Raw genomic sequence first — 24,576 nt, forward strand, 5'->3', positions numbered from 1 at the left:
GGGGCAATTTGTTAGCTGAAGATTTCGTTTTATATTGTTTGTCCTTCGAAGGAGTTGAGAATCGAAGGAAAGATGGTTACTGATGGCCATCCCTTAAGAAAGTGAAAAAAATGGCTACTGATGGTCATGCTTCGAAAATAAAGACTTCTAAGTTCGTTGAAGATAGTGAACACTGAAAGACTAATGAAAGCATATGTCTTCGGGACTTAGACAAAATTTATAAAGTATATATTTAAGTGTTACTACTTAGCGTGTTTTCATAGTGTTTTTACACTGCCACGCGTCGAAGATGGACTCAGGCGGGAAGATTTGAAATTCGAAGACGGTTTCGTAACCGTTCAAATACAGATGGCTTCGCTGGAAGTTCTGATGAGAAACGTGGCAGCAGATTAGTGTAGGACCGTTAAGGTCGAAACTAGTATAAATAGGGGTCTTTATGTTAGGATTTCGGGTGTTCATTTTGTACAAATCACTCACATATTTACTCAAGTATCAAGTGTTACGAGAAAGAGTTCGCTGAGAAAATGTACGTATGACACCACCATTTTAATACATGTGTATTGTATTTCATTTTCGAATACATTTCTGAGTTACTGCATTCCATTTATTTCTTGTCATTTACATTCCTGTATCTTTATTTTACTTTCGAACTTACTTTCACGATCATTTACTTTTAAAGTCCTTAACGTTTCTGCAGTTTAAGATCCTTTATGTTTTAACAATTTTTAAAGTTTCATATGTTATGTTATTTATTTTTCTTGTTGAAGTTATAACTACATATAACGAAGCAATCACCAAGATTCTTGAATCGAACAATACTCATCGAAGAGGACAAATTACGAATATGATTCAAATGAACATTGATAACAATCTTCTTGACTATGTGTCCTAGGATCAATCTAGTCGATCCTGCAAGTAACCAAATCATATTTATTATAGTTTGGAAGACTAGCGGTTGTTTACCGGAAATCACCGTAAACAGATTCTCAAGAAACTCTCTCCTTTAAAACTATGCAAAACTTTCACCCTACCAACCATCCAAAGAGTTATGATCCCTCCCGACATACCTACCGAATTGGTAAAAGAGAATCCAATATTCGTATTACTCCACATACTATTAGCGAAAAAGTCATTCGTTTTAGTTAACTTTGTTTGTAGAATAAAAAAAATGTCAGCATCACCCTTCTTAATTATAGCACTTATTCTTCTCCTTTTGAGAGCATTGCCACCCATATAAACATTAAAGGATCCTACAATTATTTCAAATAAGATATGTTCTTCTTCCTTGGAAATTTTCTCTCAAACTCCGGTCTTTCCAATTCCCAAATTTTATTAATGAAATTTGTACGTCCTTTCTTATTCCCCACCCCAACGCTTAAATAGCCAACCACAATTTCCCTCCGACGTCATTGCTAATGTGATCCCATTGTTTAGATTTATTCGAGCCTATAAGCGCGTTCTCTGAGAGATTCTCATAGAAAACCGATTCAACACTTTCCAGTTTCACATCCAAAACTTTGTTAGCATTGTCCCCTATAACATAAACTACACATCTCTTTGCCTTCATAAATTTTTTTGCCATCCCCTTCCTACTATACCTCTCTTCACCGACCTATACGCGTGTTTGTTAAAACACCCTCCAAGTTCCAGCATGTTTTTGAATTTCACTTTTTTCGAATTTAAGCTCTTCTTAGGAGTTAATGTACAAGGCACCACTGAATTACCCTTCCCATCGAAAATCAAGAATGAGACCCCAGACTGTCCTTATCTCCCAAACCAGAATCCATACCATTGACGGAACGTAAAGCCATATCAAAAGGGCCAACAACATTACTGATTACTGCAACAGAAGAAACACCTTTAGGAATTTCGTCACCCAGAATATCTCCCCCCACAACAATCACAAAATTGGCAATATTACTTCAACATGCTTCCGCAACACCAGTTTCCTTAAGAGTGGAAAATTCTTCAATACTATCAATAGATTCACCACTCCTTTCATAATCAACTTGGAAATCCGAAGACTCTGACACAGTATTTTGAGATGTCGGCATACCTGAATGCAGACGAAAAGAGTCCGGAGGCTCTTCCTTAATCACCAACTGAAGAACTTTCACATCAATTACCACCTCCAACGAATCTTGTAACACACAGGTGAAATCCACACTAACTTAGATCCTAGCGACATTAAGGGAACGTCTGTTAGTAGTATTCTTGTCTAAGTAGATGAAAGAACCCAGATGATTTGCCAAAGATACAAAAAAACTCAGAGTTCCACGCAAGTCTGGGGACGTCAAAAATGCTCAACCAAACTGCCCTACTCATATCTAATTCATCATCTTTCCACTTTGTATTCTCCAAAAACTAGTATTTCCACCAACAATCCCCTTTCCCCCAAAAACTCGGCCAAAACACCCTCTTTTGTTTCTTCGAACAAACACTTACTCGCCCCCATGGGAGACACCTTAATCCTGAAAACTTCCGTCTTCTCAATGCTCAATTGAATCTGAAAAGCAAAACTATGACACCTCAACAGACCCACAAAAGCTTTGGAAAACGAACTCTATCCTCCTCCTTCAAACTTACCTTTGACGCTTCACAGCAAGTAAACGATCCTCCACCTCCGAAAATCTTGCAAAACCGAAACGCTTCCCTATCCTATTTCTTCTATAAGAAGATTGCAACCTCCACAATTTCTCCAATACAACCGAAAAAGTCATAGAAATCCTTAAATTTGCTCTTATCTAGAAACTCAAGAGAAGTAAATAGACGCCAGTACCCCGCCAAAAAAAGTTCCACTAGGAAACCCAATTCCAATGCACTCCGCCTAGCCTTCATCCAACCGTCCTCACTAGTTTATCATAGAAACTAGTTTATCCAACCAAATTATCTAATTTAATTCAATTTAAATTCATAATCTTATTATAAAAATTAGTATTTCAACTAAATTATCTAATTTAATCCAATTTACTATTGTGACTCACCGATTTAATAATGAATATGATTTTTAAAACATTACCTAGAGCTCCTCCCTCTATCTAGAACATATTAATATGTCTACCTTTCTGAGATTTTCCAAATCTTAATGATATATAATATGTACTTCCTAAATTTCTAGGATAGAAAAACAATGTGAATGTAAAAAAAAATAAAAAAATAGAAACATTCACCAAGATAATTCATTATAAGACAAATTTATAGCAATTTACATGATCAACCACAATTTATTCCTTCTTATTCCACAAACTACAGTCCCATTTACAACAAAGAAGAAAAACAGAACCATGATAGTTAATTAAAACTAGCTTGCTAGCTAGCCAGTGCCTGTGACTCCAAGGTCTTGTTTATTGTCATCCTTGCCAGCACCAAAGACAGGACCACCTTTTCCAGCAGGATCATGGACCTTCTCTTGATGCTTATCCACTTGAATGCCACCTTGATCTTCCTTTGAAAGTAAATCCGTTCTTGTACGATTCTGTCCTCCCTCTTTTGATTCATATGTTGTTGCTGTCTTTGACTCTTTCGGTTGTGCTCCTTGTGCCCCTGACATTCTCACTAATATTCTTCTTCTTCACACCTATATTCCTTTTATTCCTTCAAATCTATATTGTATATGGAAACTTAATCATTCATTTATATAGTAGGAGTTAGATGCCAATCTCAACCCACCTGTTATGTTAACATGCCATGAATTTACACGTGTACATCACTTGTGACAAATGTCAATTTGCCTCTAGTTTTCTGCCACATTTGTTTTATAGATTTTTTTTTTCATTTTTTCTTGTTAACTTTATGTGATTTTAGTCATTCAAGATATTAAGTTTCACCAGGTATAAAAGAAAGCTTATGAATTTAGACATTAAGTTTTGTAATTTGAGTACTGATTTTGATTTGTATTCATCATTTGCTAAATATTGAATATAAAAAATATGAAACACTAACACTGTCAAATTAGATATATGATACTCCCTCTAATATTGCTTAAATAAATGTCTCAAAGATGTATAAAGTGTTTTGAAGTAAAAAAACATTTCTTTTGAAAAATTTGTCACAATTATCTAATTGACTTGTATGATTATTAATCTATGATAGTGTTGAACATTGATTCAAAAGATGTAAAAAAGCTAAAGTTGCATTAAAAAGTGGAAAGCACAAGAAGTACTGTGATACAATGCTAAGCATATCAGGCCTCACAGGCCAAACAGCAAGCAACCCTGTTGATATCAGAAATACTGCTAAGACACCAGAACCAGACTAAACTCAACTGAATGCACCAGCCAGCTACAATATAACATGACTAAATCACCCTAAAACACAAAACAAGTGATGCTTACAAAGATGGACTTATGGAGCTGCCACCAAGGAAAAGACTGGAACAGCGGCGGAGCTAAGCTCCAACGCAGCACCGAACCGAAAGGTACCATACTACAAAGATCACCAAGCAAACGCCTCAGACTATACACACGACAGATTGAGCCGAAAAACTTCTCTTACGATAAAACTAGGACCCCGCACGAGCCTAATTCACACAGGATCAAATTCTCACACCATAAACCAAATACCTGAACTCTTGACGAAACCGACACCGCTTTATTCGCAATACCACCTATGCATTAACTACATCAATAAATTACAACACCAATTTACAGCACCCACTAAGAACTGCTGAAATCTGATCATGAGCTACAAAATTATCTCCCCGTAGCAGAACGATAAATCCAGCACGAAACAACACTCAGAACGAATGACTTAGACAAACAGCATGAACACCGCTATTAAATTAAGCTTCAAAACTTGTGCTCATTATCACTGCTGATTATATTCTTGATTTATCGCATTAACCACCATGCAAACAAAGGCCGGCCCCGGGGTTCGAACACCACTGAGGTAATATATAGCAGAGGCCTTTACTTTTGATACTGAGCCACTTCCAGGATGATATCTGCACCTCTTCAAACATATTGGCCAAGCGGAGTTCGATATTATGAAATATCTTTCCATTTCTTGCCTTCTAAATGGACCATATACATGCGAACCAGACCACGGATAATCGTTGAGAGTAGATTCTACCGCTGTTAATCAATCTCATGAACTGATCAAAATGAATTAAACTGTGTCTTTATGGAGAACCATTGACACTTCAAGCCAGCTACATACTTGTGTGTTTTTTTCAACACATGCCATACAATTATCAGACTGGCGCGTGTCAAACATCGCAATTGAGAAATTATATGCACTTTTTTTTCACAAAATTCTATGCTATTATAGTACAAAAATATGAAGAGACATCTTATTTTGTTATTTTATGATAGGAAGATTTTTCCTATTAAGAATTAGGGTTCCTAAATTGAAAAGGGGAGAACACTACAATAACTATCTGAGGAAAAATTAAGATAACTTTTTTATTCATTAATAATCTCAAATCTCTTAATGAGAATGCATATATGGTTATAGTTGTGGATCCTCAAATAAAAAGGTTTAAAAGTTAAAAAGCTCAACTAAACAATACATAAAATAAAAGCCCAATTAAAATAAATTTTCATTCTAACTTAACTAATTTCATGAACCTATCATTTTGTTACCATTTGATAAAAAATAAATATTTTATGATACACATAATATTTGTTCAACGAATCCAATCATAAATCCAGCTATAACCGACCTGAACTCTCTTTTTGACTTTCATATCTATAACCTATTCAATATAAGCTATATCGTTATAAAATAGCTCATCAAAAACTAAAGACTTTACTTTAAATTAAACACAGCCAAACCCACCAAAAATCCAAGTAAACCACCAGCTATGACTTCAACATCAGTATGACCAATAGATTCTTTAAATGGTAGTAAGCCATCATCAACCAAATTTGATATTTCTTCTGAGAAGCCAGAGGAGGATAGTAACTCCTCATCACTTGGCCTTATTTTGCCTTCTGATTTAACTAATACACATGCATTGACATGCTGTGCTTCCAAAGAAGTGGTTTCTTGGGACAAAAGGGACTTTTCATGAGTTTCTTCAAGTTTTGGTGGATTGGATGAACCAGATTGAGAGTTGATCAAAGCATCTTTATGTTTGGAATGCATGTGGAGAAGTAGTCTGTTCATTGTCCTAGCATGAATCCCTACTTCTCTTCTTACACCCTGCAAATTACAGAAGTCACAGTTTTGATGGTAAGCTAAACAGGTCACATCCATATAAGTTAAGCTGTTTTCGTAAGCCATTCTGAGGATCTTATCGAAATCAGCACAAGATAGCTTATGAATATACCATAAATAAGTTCTCTTGGGACTTACAAGAACTTATGTCTGCAAATAAGTCCAAATAAATGAATCAAAAGTCAAAACTGATTAGAATTACAAGTACTAGTAAGTTTTCATCTGTGGTAGCAATTTGCTTAAAGAAAAGTTGTGTCCGCTAAACTTAAGCCATTGAGTTTGGAAACAGTTTTGTCATAGTGAGACTTGTCCTTGACAGAGTCTCTTCTTGAATTCACAAGTATTTTTGATCCGCTTCTGCCTTCACCATAGGTCGAAACAAAGTTTCTACCACGTCTAAAACTGCGTCAACACGATCCCAGACAAGGGACCATAACATACTAACACTGATTTTTGCAGTTTATTGTTATGATTCAATTATCCATATACTATGCACATTCGTATATATATGTTCAATATATGATTGTGAGCAATTATCCAGAGATTTATCAAAAAAAGGAAGTTGTTATGCAGTATATTTACTATTAGTACTAGTTTCTATCACATTCTTTCCTTGTAGAACATTCATTCACGAAATTTTCTATAGAGCAGCAATACTCAATATCTTGGAAGATTTTAATTTTAATCCAGCCTAAGATTCTGATAGGAACCGGTACCAAAGTACAAACTGTTTATAATCAACAACTGATAAATAAACCAACCTCTAGGATTTAGAGAGCCTAGTCTCTCCCAAACCAACCAATATACCAAATACCTAATCCCTTCCTCTTCCCTTTCACCCAATATTTATAATTCTAACTTCCTAGAACAGTTACAAAGCAGTTACATAGCAGTTACTGCACACACAAACATTTAATAATAATAAAATAAACTGCCTAATATGCCTATTACTAACAGATTCCTTCATTAAGTTTGTCACAATCTATCAAGTCCTGCGGTGTTTCTCAAAAATAGTGGGTTGATTCTAAGTGCATTTAAATCCTAACATAGATAGAAGGGATACCAAAAGACAGTGATGTGAAACGAATCGATAAACTAGATTGAAAGCATCATATATTAACAGAAGAACATCACACCTGAGCATCATACATAACTAGGCCAGCATAGACAAGTGCAAGACCAAAAATAGGATCTGAGAGGCCTCTGCATTTGAATAACAAACAATGACCACTTATATTTTTAAGAGAGAAAAACGGCATGAACCAGACACAACTGAATTATTATTTTACCTCTCAAGGCCAAGGAGTGTTGCACAAGCCACTGTTGCCTATATCCAAAGGAAAATAAACGCAAACAACTACATGAGAAATAGAATGAAACTGAAACTCCACTGCGCAAAAATCCATAAACTCATGAACTCTATAGCACCGACATCTCTTGAAAAATGTGTGTCTGGGTCGGTGTCCGAAACCAACATTATGTTCAATTTATTATTTTTTTAAAATTAAACAAGTGGCGACATGTGTATCAGTGTCGTGGTGTCCGTGCTCGTGAAACTAAGATTTAGAAATGAAGGGTTTGGAGGTCATACAGAAGAGTGTGATGAAGGGAAACCTCCAGCTTGAATAAGAGCCTTGACATCGAACTCTTTACCATACAGAAACACAGAAGTAAATGGCTTAGAAAATTGCCCAATTGCCATTGAAACTCCAGCTGCAACCAGAACCTTACCAGCAGAATACAACAAATGAGAATACAAATGTCAATTCACCAAATAAACAACAAAAATGAAAATGGGGTACCTTATTCTGCGCAATTTGAGCGATGTCATTGAAAAAACCAGCACCAAGAGAAGCAGAAACTATAAAGGTAGAAGCTTTAACCTTTCTAGGAAAATGAAAGGAACCCAGTTGTTGGTGAAGACGAAGTGGGTTCCTTTGGCTGACAAGGGAGGGAAATTGGGAGGAAGGATTAACACATAAGGTTGATTGTTGCAACAACATCATCGTCCCAATCAAAGTCAACCAGAAAACATGTTACGTTAAGGTACTGAGTTATGTTCTGCTCAGAATTTGTTTGGTTCCATGTAAGAGAGAGAATGATGAATGAAAAAAGGCTTGTTTTTCTCTAGACGTGGATAATAATATAGGGGAAGAAAAGAACCTATTGCTTGCGCAGTTCACAATGCTTTGTCTCTTTTTGTAAGAGAGAAATTTTGTTAAGTATAATTTTAATTTTAAAATATATAATATGTTTTATTTGTTTGGTTTAAGTAGTGTTTTGGGTAAAACAAAGTCTCAAGCATAACTCAATTGAAATTATCTAATGTATATTGTCTAGATAACTGAAATTTAAGGTATAATTTCTGATCTTCACTTTCCACTTTGCTTATTTTGAACTCCATAATCGATTTGGATGTTTGAGTGCTAACTTTTGTAGGTACATCACGTGTTGCCGTATCGGAGATCAGTATCATCGTTTCAGGATCAACCCTAATTTTGGTTCTTGCACAAAACAGTGACACTGTATGTGGTAATTGGATTCTAATTCCCATAAAATTCCATGATTAGATCATTTTTGATCTAGAAGTCAAATCTCTATCAGAGCCACATAAGATGGAGAGAATAACCTCTAGCAGCACACCAAAGAAGTTTGTCGAATTCTCCGATTATGCACCACCTCAACCCTTCATGATTGATGAGATCTTCACGAAAACAATGTATGACGAAGATCCACCACTAGGGAACCTTATTCAAGCAACGACTTATTGAAGATCACAAAGTAAATACAAACCGATGCTAGGATTTCGAGATTATGAGAAGGTAGATGGAATCCCAAACACGGAGTGACCGTTGGTCATAACATTTATCGTGGTGAACCAGACAGTGGCAGGTTTACCCGTGGACGATGAGAGTTTGTGTAATATCTTATACACTGATACACTCGAGCAAGTAGGACTTTGCCAAGTAGATCTCAGTCCATAAGGTGACAGAGGCCTCTTAGCCTTCAATGATTTCGTAACTCACCCTTATGGAATGACAAATCTTCCACAATCGCTTGGAGGAGGAGAAGACGAAAGTTAGGTAACCTTTTATTTCCTTGTACCATGTAAGAGTGCTTTCAACAATATCCCATTTTAGAAATATTTGAAAGAGAGTCGTTATCCTTCATAAAAACACTACCACAATTGATTATGTACTCATTTTTCACTTACCCAATGGATTGGGTATATGCTCCAATCGATCGTGAATTCAAAAAATATGTCTTAATCATTTTGATAGTTTCTAATTCATTTGGCTAGCTGTTGAAAGTATTTTGGGTAAATATTTTCTTATATATCGTATCCACAGAGACTGGGTAATATTAATGTCGTTCAATAGTTAATTTATAGTAAGTTATGAAAAGTAGTGATTTTGATTGTCTGTTCTCAAATTGTATATAACAGAATAAGATTTAAATGAATGAAAGCTTAAAGATTGAATAACAATGGTGAATGAATATGTTGAGTTTTAGGGTTCATCAACCTATTCATATACAATAATCAATTAATTCACATGTGAACATTATCTAAGTTATTATCTTCATTCCTCAAAACTGATATTATGTCTAATGATCAATCTAGAACCACCTCTACCGGTACGATATTCGATCTCTCAGAATAACTATAAAGATAAAGGGAATGAATAACGATGATTTATGAAAACTTATTCAAAACCTCATCTCTGAGTATTAATCAACAAGTCAATGTAAAAACCTAGGGCGAAAGTATAAACCCTATCTCTCGATTGATAGTTCAACAATGATATAAAATAAAGGCAAGGATTTTCATTGATAATAAAGCTTAAACAATTGTTCACAGGAATTAATCAAATTAATTGTATCTTCATAGGTTAACTACTACCTTAAACTCAACACAATGAGGTTTAGCTCTCCATAGCCATGAAGAACACACAAGATTTCATGGAAGGATTCATCTTCATCAAGGGAATGTCTTCAATTGATGTTGAATTCTCTGTCGGAAGTTGTCTTCTGCTCTGGAATAGGATTGCTCTCTGAATTTCGCTTACCCAAGGATCTCTTTCTTCTGAGGATTAGGGATTCTATATATAGCCCTTTTTCTATATAACGCACTCACCGCGGTGCAACACGGGCTGGCGCGGCGCGAACCCAAGTCAGAGGTTCTCGCGCGTCTCGCCTATGATTGGCGCGGCTCGCCACTTGCTTTATCCCACTTCTTTCCAATTACTTCTTCTTGAGAGCTTCTACGCCTGCGTGTTCCTTCGTCTTTGCTTCTTTACTTCAATATCTGCACAAATAACACCCAAAGTGACGCAAGATGTTCTACAATTAGCATCGAACCTCGAAAGTTCAATTCTAACTATAAAATTCTTAAAAAGCACAAAATATGTTCACTTTTAGCTCAAAAGATAGTTAATTTTACAAATGAAAATACTACTAATTCACTCCTAACAAACTCTCCCCAACTTAGAGTTTTTTTTGTCCCTAAACAAAATTACTTACCTCACCAAAAACAACAAATCATACCAACAATCATGCCACAAGTTTTTCAAAAAGGTTTTTCAAATGGTTCAATTCAACAACCAAATCAGATACTCCTCATCTCCCTGCAAACTCAGAACACATACATGAAACAGATTTTGAAAGAAAATTACCTCCAGAAGTTCAAAACACTACACAATTGTAATTGAATCAGCACTAATCACTCTCATCAAAAAGTATGATGAATAATAGAGGGGTTAAACACTCATTCAAACAATTAAATCAACAAGAATCCATATTATACGTTCACCATATTGTTAGCATCAAGTCCTGTGGAATCTGAGAATCGGAAGGTCTTTCCAGGGTTGTAATGTGGTTTTAGATTCAAAGAAAAGAAGATAAACGAGGGTTGTTCCTATTCTAGGGAAGCATCTGAATCATAACTCCTTTCTTTTTCCTTTATACCTCAAACTTTCTCACCCATTCTTCCTTTTTTTTTATTCGTACCTCGATGTTTTTCTTATTCTTTTTTTCAACAACTGTTTACTTTCAAACATTGTTTTTCTTTTGTTTCTTTTCTCTTTTTTTTTTCAAGCTACAAATTTCTTTCGTTCTTTGCAAATCACCACCTACAGACTTACTCTTCTTTTTTGTTATGATTCACCCCAACTTGGAGATCAAACTGTATTCAGATTCTATGAATGCTCCCCTACTGTCTATGAAGGTAAAAGAGAAAACACATCACCAAATTTTATGGTTGATGGTCCAAAACAAAACCTTTTTTATTGAGATCAAAACTCACCAGGTTTTTCCTTGGTGCATATGATGAAATTTATCTTGACCTCGGGCTCAAAGAATGGTTAGCAAAGGATCACACTCTCACAGAAGAAAATAAGTTTTAAGATGGAATTGGTTCAAAGAAACTCTCTGATTCAAACAAGTGCCTAAATCACTTTCACAGATTTCCACAAGCGATGCGACAAACGGTTTAGCATGATACAAACAAGTCAAAATAATTGATGGTCTCCTGCATATAGTAAACAATGGAAAGCTTTCCTCACAATGATTAAGGCTAAGTCGATCAAAAAAAATAGTGTACCATAAAGAACTTATGTCAAGTACTTACTAACAACCTAAGTTTCATGCACACATTAGGAGTTTGAGTTTGAAAATTTATACCTGACTTGTCACTTATTGAAAAAGAAAGTGAAAACTTAAATTTTTTGAAAAAATTCACTCACTACCACTTGCATGCATGTTGCTCCATTGTTGGCACTTTGCTTGAGATTTTCATTTTGTTGTGGTAGTACTCATTCTAAATTGGGGACAACATAAATAAAATTAAACTTAAAGCAAATATCTTCATATCAGTGATCATAAACATAACAGCTCACTATCCTCCTTCAATGCCCCTGGACCTTATCTGGTCGCGCGCGCCTGCCACCCCCCAGAAAGAAAGAGGGTTAGGCTCCGGTTAACCTGCAGTACACAAGAGATTGGAGGTAGATTTGTTTTCGTACCACCGCGGCGCGACAGGATCAACCGTGGCGCGCGGAAGCTTCTGTCCAAGGGTTGCGGCGCGGGCCTTGTCTGTGAGGCGCGGTGATGCGTTTTATGCGGATGTTGTTGTTATACCCCAAAATTTGCCCGCATCTTTTTTCAAGAAAACTCCAATCTAAAAATTAAGAGTCTCATATAATCATGGATTTTTATTTCAACAAATATCCTGACATATGAAATACTTAGTTTTTAGAATTTTTCTTATACAGTAATCTGGCTTGCAGTTGAATTTATTCTTACGCCAACGCCAAATACTGTTTATTACTTCACACATGCTATTTATTTATTTACAGATAAATAGTACTGACACAATTGGTACAGAGTTAAATCTTTTTGCAGGCGCAGAATCAGGAAACTCAGACTGTACTGGTAACAAGTAGATTATTATTATCTTTTGTTTCCCATTAATTTTGTACTATATTCCATTATTTTCAAAAAAATCTTTTCAAATCTCTTTTTCAAAAATCAAATCCTAACTTTATTCTATACATCTCTCTTTTTCCCAACACTATCATACACTTTCTTTCAAATCTTATTTCCACTCAAAATTGTCCTTTTGTACGGAATCACATCATTCCCCAACGTCTCTATCCTTCTTTCCATTTCTATAAATACCTCTCATTTTTTCATAAAAATATCACATCAAATTCTAATTCATCTCTCAAATTTCTACTTCATATCCATCCTTTCTTCTTCCCCGACAAAATGGCGAAGCGGTGGGAAACGTGTTTTCTTATGATTATCACCATTGCTACGGTGATCATGTCTTTCTTCTGTCTACATAGCCCAGAACACTGTGGACCTGGGATGCTTATGCTCCCAATCATCTACATGTTACTATTTGTAGCATGGGTTATCAATCGTCATTCTAAAAGTTTGCCGTATTTCTTATTTCTTAAATGTATCGTTTATTCGTCGTACTGTTCAATATAGTATGTAATACTTGTACTGTCGGTATTAAATGTTTTACTATTTGTCATAATGTTGCTTAATTATTCAGATAATATTTAGTGTGTTTTCTGCCAGTCAAATATTCATTTTTCTGTGCATTAAAAGATTTTCAGGGATATTATCGGTAATTTTGCTCGTGTACAGTAAATACTAGTTATTTATTATGTCTGTGTTTTTTTTAACAAGTCATGTAAATAAACTTTCATTTTTCACATAAAACAAAAACAACAAAAAGAAAATTAACTTTGACTGTTGATTTTTCACTCTAAGTGCTACATTAATACCTGAACAGTCAGTTGACAGCCAAACTGCGGGCAGTGCAATTCTCAGTGTTTTGTACCATCAATCAAATCAATCTTTTACAATTCAAAATTCCAAGATTTTTGTTCTAGAAGTCTTCTGAATATCACGCGATTAGCAGAGACTCAACACTGCACAAAAATCAGGTACGCTTAACTGTCTCCTACACAAACAGTCCCTGACTAGGGTTTTCTTGTTTTTACAGGAGAAACAAGTTTTTGAGACCTCAAATGGATTTCATGGACATCCATATATCTCAAAGTACCATCATACAAATTTTCAAACTTCAATTCACTCAGACGCACCGTCAGCAGCTCAAACAGTCAACAGACGACCCGTTTGACCAAAAAGTCAACAGACAGTCAAAAATGAATTTTTTTGTCAAAGTCCATATTTTGTCAAAGGATTCATCATTTGATCATTGGATGATCATAATTCATCAAGGAAAGATCAAAAATCAACAAAACCCTAAGATTCAAAATTAGGGTTTTTGCCTGAAAAGTCAACTCAACTTTGACTGGTCATAACTCTCTCATACTTCATCCAAAAAATTCAAACCAAAGCTCATTTTGAAGGAAATTCAATTATATTTCAAATGCAATTGGTCCCATGGTCATTGGATTCACCATTTGAAAAATATGAGCAAAGACATTACAGGTCATTTTCAAAGTCAACAAAAAGACACTTTTTTCAAAAGGACACACAAGGAGCATCAAAAATCATTTTGACATGAGACCAAAGACATTGGTTAGAGGACTCTTTGAGGTTTCCAAAAAGTGCAAGAACTCCTACATATGACAAAAATTGAGGGATTTACACCTTGTTGAAGTTGGCTAAATTTTGGAAAATGCATAAAACCAACATTGCTCAAAAATGCATTTTTTCCAAATGGGGCCAAGTTTTCATGGTTCAAACATGTTTGCCATGTTGTTATGGGTCTCCCACGACCAAGACAAGGCCCACACCATTTTTATCCATTTTTTTGCTTGATTTTATCTTATTTTAAGAATAAATAAAAAGGAAAAATGGAAGGATAATGGATGGCTTACAATCTAAGCATGACTCACCAAGGAATCTCTGATTTTCTGCAGAGAATAAGCCCAAGGCAAGAGAAGTAAAGGAGAGCAAGACTTGGTCAAATATTCAAAGATTTTTAATATTTAAAAATCAAACTTTCAACCAAGCAATGAATGCTTCTTAGCTTCACTTCCAAGCAGCTCTTAGCCTATAAATGAAGCTGAATACATCAACAACAAGACACACACGAAAATATAGCAAGAGCATAGCCATCAACTTCAAAAAATTCTCAAAAAAATATCAAATATATGTAATTTTCGTTTTCATATTTCCAGCCACTATCAATACAAAATAATCATCCTATTACTCTTGTATAACATCATAGGTAAGGATTGAAACATAACATGTGATTGAAACAACCATAAACATGCTCACGATCATCTTCATGTTCATAACCATGTAGCTTTCGTTTTCATATGCGTGCTTAACTATAATACAAACTAATCATTTGAATGGACTCATGGCATGACATAGAGTAGATTTGAGTGATTACATGCAAGTTCTAACGTGGTTTTGAAGCTCTACCATTTTTGAGCTTCAAAGATGTAAACCTTTCGTTTTCCATGATAGAGGCTCCAAATGAAAAAACTAACGACACTATCATGTTCAGAAGGGTCCATTTAGGTGATCTGGGTGGCCCTTTTTCTTTTTTATTTTCGTTTTGTAGGTCATTCAAAAGGTAAAAAAATTGAAAGCAAAATCTGCAGGAAAATCCGCAGGTAAATCTGCAAGAAATTCCGCAGGTAAAAGGAAGAAGATGATGAATAGTGAGGTTGAATCCTTGACTGCACGCGTGGCACATCCTTCTCTCCTCATTCGTTGGTCAACCATTCTTCCATCCACGCGTGCACTTGTGGGTCCCAGTCAGAAAGTTTGAATTCTCCTTGAATTCAATGCATGTCCCTCACCATCATACCATGTGACTCACAATCTAAGCCCTTGGATCATCTCAACTTTTCATCCAACGCACCTGACACGCCAGTCCTTATCATGGACTCTCAATCCAACCACACTCAATCATTATCTTTATATTTTCTATTTTAATTTCTTTACAAAATTAATTAAAAATAGTTTTAAAACTCCAAAAAATACAAAAAAAAAATTTTTAGACTTCTAAAATAATATTTTATTTTCTTATATAAAAATATTTTATTTTTCTTCATAATTTCAATATTTTGCATAATTAATTAGTATATATTTATATATTTGCTTTTTAATTATCTTAACCAATCAAAAAATCATAAAAAAATTGTTCTTTATATTAAATATTGTTTATATATTATAAACTATTTTTGTACATATTTTGAATAATTTTCTCTTTAAGTTTTAATTATTTATATAATTATGTTTTAATTAGCTTAATCAATTTCAAATCAAATTTCCAAAATTCAAAAAAAACTAGTTTGGTGTTAAAATTAATTGACAAACATTTTGTACATATTTTAAACTTAATTTCTAGGTTTAAATCTATTTTCATCTTTTTTCTTCATTTTAATTTAATTAATCAAGCATTAATTATAATTAAAATCAATCATAAAAAATCCAAAAGCATGCCTTTTATTTTCTTGCAATTTAAATTCCTAGATAAATGTATAGGATGTCAAATTCATGTAAATAGGCTAGTTTACATTTCCTGCACAATCGATGTAATAGCGTAGATTTACTTTCCGCACTTTACATTTCCGCATTTTAAATTCCAGCATATATAAACTGCGTGTATGTCAAAGATAAAATTGAACCGTTAGATCACTAACTTCAAAGATAAAATATCTGAATCCAAACACAATCACACTTGCACCTCCTAAGGTAATCCCTTCTCATTCTTTTCAAAATCAAAGTCAAAATTCTACTATTTTGAGTACAAAATCGAACCTTTTGTTTGTATCCGGTGAAAGGATAGATTTTTAAAGGAAATAGGATCAAGACCTTACAGATCAGGGTAGACCTCCTAGTTTGCTTGCTCAAATCAAAACAAACAAAATTCTCATACACTGTTGTTTTTCAAAATCAAACTTTCCAAAAAGACAATACTTTGTATACATCCAAACACAGATCATTACGAAGTTAACGTTCTTTTCAAAAAACATCTTTTGAAAGATAAACAAACATTTTGTATACATCCGCACAAGGATCATTACAAATTCAATTTACAAAGGTATTTCAAACCACAGATGAGCATTTTAAAGCAATTGAAAAGTGATCGAAAACAAGTGAGCTAAGCAAACTTAAGAGCCCATGGATAACCATGGATACAAAGGGTGCTAACACCTTCCCTTTGTATAACCTACCCCCTTACCCAGAATTTCTTAAAGGTCTTTTTTTCTGTTTCTTTTATAAACCTTTCCTTAATTGGATAAAATAAAAGGTCGGTGGCGACTCTCTGAATTTTCAAAAAAATGCGAAAGCATTGAGCGATAAAAAAAGAGTCAGTTCACGTATCTCTCCTGCTCAGAGGTATGGCCCGAAAAAGGAGGTCCACAGTTGTACTTAGTCATGCACACTGGTTAGATGAAACTAAAATGAGAAAGGAATACATAAAAAAACTTACTGCGTTGGGTTGCCTCCCAACAAGCGCTTTGTTTAACGTCGTTTAAGCTTGACGATCAGCTTCCTTACATATTCAGAAGTTCGAGAATGCACACTTCCTGATCAAATTCTCCTCCAAGATAAACTTTCAATCTTTCTCCATTGACCGTCCAACTCTCTTTGGTTTTACTATCTTCAATGACAATGGCTCCATATGGTTTTACTTCCTTGACCATGAATGGTCCTGACCATTTAGATTTTAGTTTATCTGAGAAAATTCCTAGCCTGGAATTAAACAGAAGCACGAGATCTCCGACCTTAAATTATTTCTTTTTGAGTTTCTTGTCATGGTATATTTTCATATTTTCCTTGTACATTTTGTTGGACTCATATGCTAAGTACCTGAACTCTTCTAGCTCGTGGATTTGTTCCTTCCTTTTCTTGAATGCTAGGCTGTCATCTCTATTAAAGAAACATAGAGCCCACAAAGCTTTGTGCTCTATTTCTACAGGAAGATGACATGCCTTACCATAAACCATTTGGAAAGGTGATGCACCAATGGGTGCTTTGTATGTTGTTCTGTATGCCCAAAGAGAATCATCAATCTGAGCGGACCAATATTTCCTATATACCGACACAATCTTCTCTAGTATATTTTTTATTGCTCTGTTTGAGATTTCTGCCTGCCCGTTAGTCTGAGGGTGGTAAGGTGAAGCAATTTTATGCTTGATTCCGCACTTTTCCAACACCTTTGCAACCTGTACTGGACTCACCCATGCGCTGTCTGAAATTGGGTAAATTATTCATACTTCCAAGAGTTTGACTACCTCTTTTTTGACCACTTCTTTCATAGTTGGATTTAATCTTTTTTGTGGTTGAGCTACCGGTTTAAATTCTTCTTCCAACATGATTTTGTGCATACAATATGCTGGACTTATACCTTTCAAATCGGCCAAGACCCATCCAATTGCAGCTTTGTTCTTTTGTAGAACTTGAAGTAATTTTTCTTATTCCTGTGGATTCAACTTTGAACTAATAACTACTGGTTTCTTTCCCTCCTTATCTAAAAAAACATATTTCAGATGAGTTGGGAGTAGCTTTAGTTCCATCTTGGTTTCCTTTACCTCTTTTGGTGGGTCCAATATTTCTACTTTCTCATCCTTGTCATTCATGCTTCCTCCCTTTTCCATTTCCTTCACGAATCCTTCGATTTCCCGTTCTTCCTCTTGAGTCAGCACATTAAACGAATCAACAAGGGATCTTTCTAACGGATTAGACAGATGTATCTCACTAGCCACCTCTATTGTTGTCTCTTCGGTGACATCTAGCCGGAAGCAGTCGCGTTTATCCTTAGGTTGTTTCATGGCCTCGAAAAGATTAAAGCATACCTCTTCGTCTTGGACTCTTAGTTTCATGATACCATCATCAATATCTATAATCATTCGGGCTGTTTTCATGAATGGTCTTCCAAGAATGATAGGTGATTCTTTGTCTTCTTCCATGTCAATCACCACAAAGTCTACCGGGAATAAGAATTTGTCTACCTTTACTAACATGTCTTGTGCGACTCCATAAGGAAGGGTGGTGGATTTATCTGCCAGCTGCAAGGTCATTCGGGTGGACTTCATCTCAATATTTCCCAATCTCTTCACTATTGATAGAGGAATTAAATTGATGCTTGACCCTAAATCTATTAATCTATTACCAATGTGTTGGTTACCAACTGTGACTGGTAGCGTGACTCGCCCTGGATCTCTTGCTTTTTGGGGGAGACGAGAGACTATAGCACTACACTGAGCATCAAGTACAACTACTTCTTCCTCTTTTGGTCTCTTCTTCTTTGTCAAGATATCCTTCATAAACTTCGCATACTTTGGCATTTGATTAATGGCTTCGGAGAATGGAATGTTGATCTGTAATTGCTTAAAGATTTCCATAAACCTTGCATACTTCCTAGCATGATCCTTCTTTGATGGTGCATGTGGATATGGGAGATGTTGACTGGGAATTGCATCGCTGTCTGTTTTGTTATTGGCGCGCCGCGACTCTTTATTTTTTTCAGCTTCTTTATTCATGTCGCTCACTATGACTTCATTTTCCTCATCTTCCGCTGCCTGATTATTATCCTCTTTCTCAGTATCATTAATTTCAACTTCTTTCTCACCGCCTTTCTAACCAGTTCCAGTCACCACTGCTTTACAATTCTCTTTAGGATTCTCTTGAGTGTTGGCGGAGAATGTTGTATTTGATTGAGTAGCTGCAATTTGTTTAGCCAGTTGCCCTACTTGAGTTTCCAGATTTTTAATTGCAGCTTCTTGGTTCTTCTGATTTGTCATTGACATTTGCATGAACTGATTCATGGTCTCTTCCAACTTAGATTGTCCTCCTTGTTGTTGTGGCGGCTGAGTGTAAGGCTAAAAAGTTTGTTGTTGGTACCCTTGATTGTTGGGTCTTTGTTGATACCCTTGGTTGTTATTCCTCGGAGGATAGTTCTGTTGATACGGCGGGGGATTTGGATAGTGATTTTGCCTTGTTCCTTGGTTGTTATTCATATAGTTCACTTCTTCTGCCAAAACTAGTGGACAAAATCTAGTTTGATGATCTCCCTTGCATAATTCACACTTAGAAACCTGATAAGAATTTGAAATTCCATTCAGCTCTTTGATTTGTTGTGGAAGTTTGGACATTTGTTGTGTCAAAAGCTCCATTTGTGAAGTTAGCAATTTGTTCTGAGCAAGTAGAGCATCACTATTTGTTAGCTCCAACAATCCTGACTTCTTGTCTCTGACAGTACGATCATTATTACTTTGTCGGTCATTGAAAGCCATTCTCTTAATTATCTCAATTGCTTCAGCAGTTGTCTTGGACATTAATTAGCCACCAGGTGTAGCATCCAGTAGAGTCTTATTAGTAGGTGTGAGACCGTTGCGGAACATGTGAATTTGATCGACTTCCGTAAATCCATGCCCCTTACACTTTCTCAACATGGTTTTAAATCTTTCCCAAGCTTCATTCAATGATTCATTACTACCTTGAGAGAATACCGCAATTGCTGTTTTAGCATCAAAGAATCGGTTTTTAGAGTAAAACCGCTCCAAAAACTTTTCTTCCAGAGTATTCCAATCAGTCATAACAGTTTCAGGTTGATCGAGATACCAATCCTTAACCTTTGATAGTAAGGAATGTGGGAACAACCTTTTGAATAAAGTCTCTTCCCCTGCTTGGGCTACACCTGTAGTACCTGCTAACTTGTAGAATCGAGTCAAATGAGTATATGGATCTTCATGGTCCAATCCGGCGAAAGAACTTGCACAGATGAGCTGTAGAATACCGGTCTTCAATTCAGATGTCCGCCCGTTGGCGGCAGTTCTTGCGAATTGAGGATTGAGACGCGGGCTATTTGCACATGGAGCTGTGGCGGCCATGTTTACAACAGTGGGTTGTATGTTGGCTACTTTCTCTTCTTCAAACAGTTCGTGGAAATAAGGGCCTTCAGACGACTCATCAATTGTTTCTAAGGATTGTGACGATGTCGCAGTTCCGTGGTCTCTTGCCTTTGTTATGCTTGATCTTTTTCATGTTTTGCTATTTAATCTCCTAGCGGTCCTTTTGATCTCAGGATAAAAAAGAAGTTGATCGCTGGAAACTTTGCTGCGCATACACTAAATCTGCAAAACTAACAAACGCGTGAAACAACTAGATTAATGGAAATAACTCACAATAAAAACTATTGCAATGCGTGCAATATTGACACAGTCCCTGGCAACGACGCCAATTTGTTGAAAGTATTTTGGGTAAATATTTTCTAATATATCGTATCCACAAACACCGAGTAATATTACTGTCGTTCTATAGTTAATTTATAATGAGTTATGGAAAGTAGTGATTTTGATTGTTTGTTCTCAAATTGCATATAACAGAATAAGATTTAAATGAATGAAAGCTTAAAGATTGAATAACAATGGTGAATGAATATGTTGAGTTTTAGGGTTCATCAACCTATTCATATACAATAATCAATTAATTCACATGTGAATATTATCTATGTTATTATCTTCATTCATCCTCAAAATTGATATTATGTCTAATGATCAATCTAGAACCACCTCTACCGGTAAGATATTCGATCTCTCAGAATAACTATAAAGATAAAGGGAATGAATAACGATGATTTATGAAAACTTCTTCAAAACCTCATCTCTGAGTATTAATCAACAAGTCAATGTAAAAACCTAGGGCGAAAGTATAAACCCTATCTCTCGATTGATAGTTCAACAATGATATAAAATAAGGCAAGGTTTTTCATTGATAATAAAGCTTAAACAATTGTTCACAGGAATTAATCAAATTAATTGTATCTTCATACATTAACTACTACCTTAAACTCAACACAATGGGGTTTAGCTCTCCATAGCCATGAAGAACACACAAGATTTCATGGAAGAATTCATCTTCATCAAGGGAATGTCTTCAATTGATGTTGAATACTCCGTCGGAAGTTGTCTTCTGCTCTGGAATAGAATTGCTCTCTGAATTTAGCTCACCCAAGGATCTCTTTCTTCTGAGGATTAGGGCTTCTATTTATAGCCCTTTTTCTTTATAACGCACTCACCGCGGCGCGACACAGGCTGGCGCGGCGCGAGCCCAAGTCAGAGGTTCTCGCGCGTCTCTCCTATGATTGGCGCGGCTCGCCACTTGCTTTATCTCACTTCTTTCTAATTACTTCTTCTTCATAGCTTCTACGCCTGCGTGTTCCTTCGTCTTTGCTTCTTTACTTCAATATCTGCACAAATAACACCCAAAGTGACGCAAGATGTTCTACAATTAGCATCGAACCTCGAAAGTTCAATTCTAACTATAAAATCCTCAAAAAGCACAAAATATGTTCACTTTTAGCTCAAAAGGTAGTTAATTTTACAAATGAAAATACTACTAATTCACTCATAACACTAGGCTCCAACCATTATTAGATGATCTTCTTCAAGAAATAGAGGCTTCAAAAATATTTATTTGTGAGTGTATGATTTATACATATAACTATACAAAAATACCCTTATATTTTTACAAAACACTGATCACTTAGACATGCTAAGGCGAGCTTTCACACTTTCTCTTTTTCACACTATGAAACTTAAATACTTTGCTGAATACACCAACCATATAAGCATTTTTCTTGAATATTATTGGAGATGGGGATTGGGATATATTCATGTTGGACGTCATCATCAAAGGATATCACCGAGATTATAAAACCTTAGCTCTTCAGCTTTATTTGGAGAAAGAGCTTGAACTACGATATCTTGTTCCTTTTTTATTTCTTGAAGTAGTTTTAGAATTTTCCTGCTTTATGATTTGTTGTTAAGTTGCCATCAATGTATCTTCATGCGTTATCATTGGTTGTTATCATTAAAACCATGATGGGTGTAGGCATGACTTGCTTGACTTTGATCACTTTTTGATTAAACCTTAAAACACATAGCTCCATATTCTCCCCCTTTTAATGATGACAGTGTGGAACCTTGTTTTGCAAGGAATAGACCTTTAATAAAGATCAACATCTGAAGTTTTTATGACGAAAACATATGAGGATCCATATGTGCTTGCAGAAGATGACTGCATATCAAAGTACATATACAAATAGATACTCTCTAGCAAGAAGTCTTGAAGCCTTTAAGGGGAAAGGTGTGAAAGCTCTTCAGGTCTTGTCTATTGGTTTGCTTGAATGAACTGAGTATTGTAAAAATAGGGTAGTAGCTTAAAAGTACTATGGAAAAACACACACTCACACACACACACACACACACACATATACACTCACACACACACACACTAAAAACACTTTTCGTAAAAGAAAAATATTTAAAAATGTCTTGGAAGTTGTGCTAAATAACTTAAGAGCTATAGAAATGACTAGAGGCGAAATTTTATCTAATATAATCGATTAGTCTAATCGGTTAGAAAAGATCAAACTTATGCCCCAATACATTTCTACAACATCTAAACGGTTTGCAACAGATCTATACCATAACCTTCCATTTTGAGAATCATGATGTGCATATTCAATAAATATAATCGATTAAATAATAAATTTGGCCCATGGATCATTCCCTTTTTTGGTGATTCCAACTACTATATAAAAGGAGGTCTCCCTTTCTTGAAATCACGCAACTCTCTAAGGCTTTCATATTTGTTTGAAGTTTATCTCTATAAGTTCTCTCTTTCTCTCTCTAGAGATTTTCTTTCTTCACTCTTGATTGCCTTAGAGCTATGGCGTGAAATTTAATTTGTGAGGAGTAGATTATTTTGTAAGTGGTCATATTGGTCGTTTATAATGTTAAGGATGCGATACCTTTAAGAGTTTGAGTTTTGGTTCATGAGATCAACCATAAATCTCAGTTATTGGTTTATTATGCTTAGTCAGAAAAAAACTTTGTTCTTGGTTAAAGAGATCAACCATAAATCGCTAAACAGTCTCACTAGAATAAGTTGAGAAAAATCTTGGTTATTCAAATATTATATTATATTAAGGTTTGTGGGCATAACTAATAAAAGCTCACAAGTCTATAGTGAAAAATCTCAAGAAGACCTATCGGGGACAAGACTAGGCCAACATTTCGGCAAACCTGAATAACTCTCTGGTGCAATATTTCTATCCTTATTATCTTTAATTGTATGCAATATATTTTATTTACTTTACTTCCGATACGCTATACTACTCAACAACATTACTAACACGATCTTAATCGAGAAGGAGAAAAATATCCACACTTTTAAAAAAACCACAATTCACCCCCTCTTGTGCTTGAGGGTACGTGTTCAACAAGTGATATCAGAACCTAACTCATGTTTAAGGACCAATCGTCTTAGGAGGAAGGATGACTTTAAGTTATTCACTAACCAAACCTTCATCCTTTAATGGAGAAGGGTATGGGTTTTGGAAAGAGAAAATAAATTATTCATTAAAGGAATGGATCGTAGTATTTGGACAATTATGGAAGATGGACCATTTGTTCCTACACACGAAGTTTATGGTGTTGTGGTAAACAAATTTGAAAAGGATTGGTCCAAAGAGGAAAAAGAGAATGTGCAAAATGGTTTAAAAGCCAAGAACATCATCACCACCACACTTGGTCTTGATGAATACTTACGAGTTACGAATTTCTCACTGTAAAACTGCTAAAGGAATGCGGGACATCCTCCAAATAATTCATGAAGGTACTACTTAGGTGAATAGGAAAATGTTGTATGCATTAACCCATGAGTATGAACTTTTCAAAATGAAACCTGAAGAGAACATAAATCAAATGCAAACACGATTTACTCATATCGTAAGTTATATGAGGACTCTAAGGAAAACATGCTCATATGAAGAATTATTCATAAACAAATTTAGATGCTTAAATCACAATTGGAAATCCAAAGTCGTTGCAATTTCTGAATCAAAGGATTTGGCGACTATGGACACACATACTCTATTTGACACATTACAGGAACATGAGATGG

General features: G+C 35.3%; 3 protein-coding genes across 3 annotated transcripts; all 3 read right to left on the reverse strand.

The window, feature by feature from the left end:
• Positions 1 to 3,165: 3,165 nt before the first annotated feature.
• On the reverse strand, positions 3,166 to 3,619 carry LOC131637780 (uncharacterized). Its single transcript, XM_058908348.1, has one exon. It carries the CDS (start codon positions 3,548 to 3,550, stop codon positions 3,314 to 3,316), a length of 237 nt encoding a protein of 78 aa, XP_058764331.1. The 5' UTR covers positions 3,551 to 3,619; the 3' UTR covers positions 3,166 to 3,313.
• Positions 3,620 to 4,114: 495 nt separating this feature from the next.
• LOC131637778 (uncharacterized) lies at positions 4,115 to 8,337 on the reverse strand. The gene is made up of 5 exons (XM_058908347.1): positions 7,962 to 8,337; positions 7,751 to 7,885; positions 7,449 to 7,486; positions 7,296 to 7,362; positions 4,115 to 6,144 (listed from the first exon to the last, which is right to left on the reverse strand). The coding sequence occupies exons 1-5, from the start codon at positions 8,163 to 8,165 to the stop codon at positions 5,749 to 5,751; spliced, it is 840 nt and encodes a 279-aa protein (XP_058764330.1). The 5' UTR covers positions 8,166 to 8,337; the 3' UTR covers positions 4,115 to 5,748.
• Positions 8,338 to 17,159: 8,822 nt separating this feature from the next.
• Positions 17,160 to 19,148, reverse strand: LOC131637777 (uncharacterized). Its single transcript, XM_058908346.1, has 4 exons — positions 18,628 to 19,148; positions 18,198 to 18,477; positions 17,476 to 17,831; positions 17,160 to 17,358 (listed from the first exon to the last, which is right to left on the reverse strand). The coding sequence occupies exons 1-4, from the start codon at positions 19,146 to 19,148 to the stop codon at positions 17,160 to 17,162; spliced, it is 1,356 nt and encodes a 451-aa protein (XP_058764329.1).
• Positions 19,149 to 24,576: the final 5,428 nt, after the last annotated feature.

Source organism: Vicia villosa, unplaced genomic scaffold (assembly GCF_029867415.1).
Source record: "Vicia villosa cultivar HV-30 ecotype Madison, WI unplaced genomic scaffold, Vvil1.0 ctg.002084F_1_1, whole genome shotgun sequence".
NCBI lineage: Eukaryota > Viridiplantae > Streptophyta > Magnoliopsida > Fabales > Fabaceae > Vicia > Vicia villosa.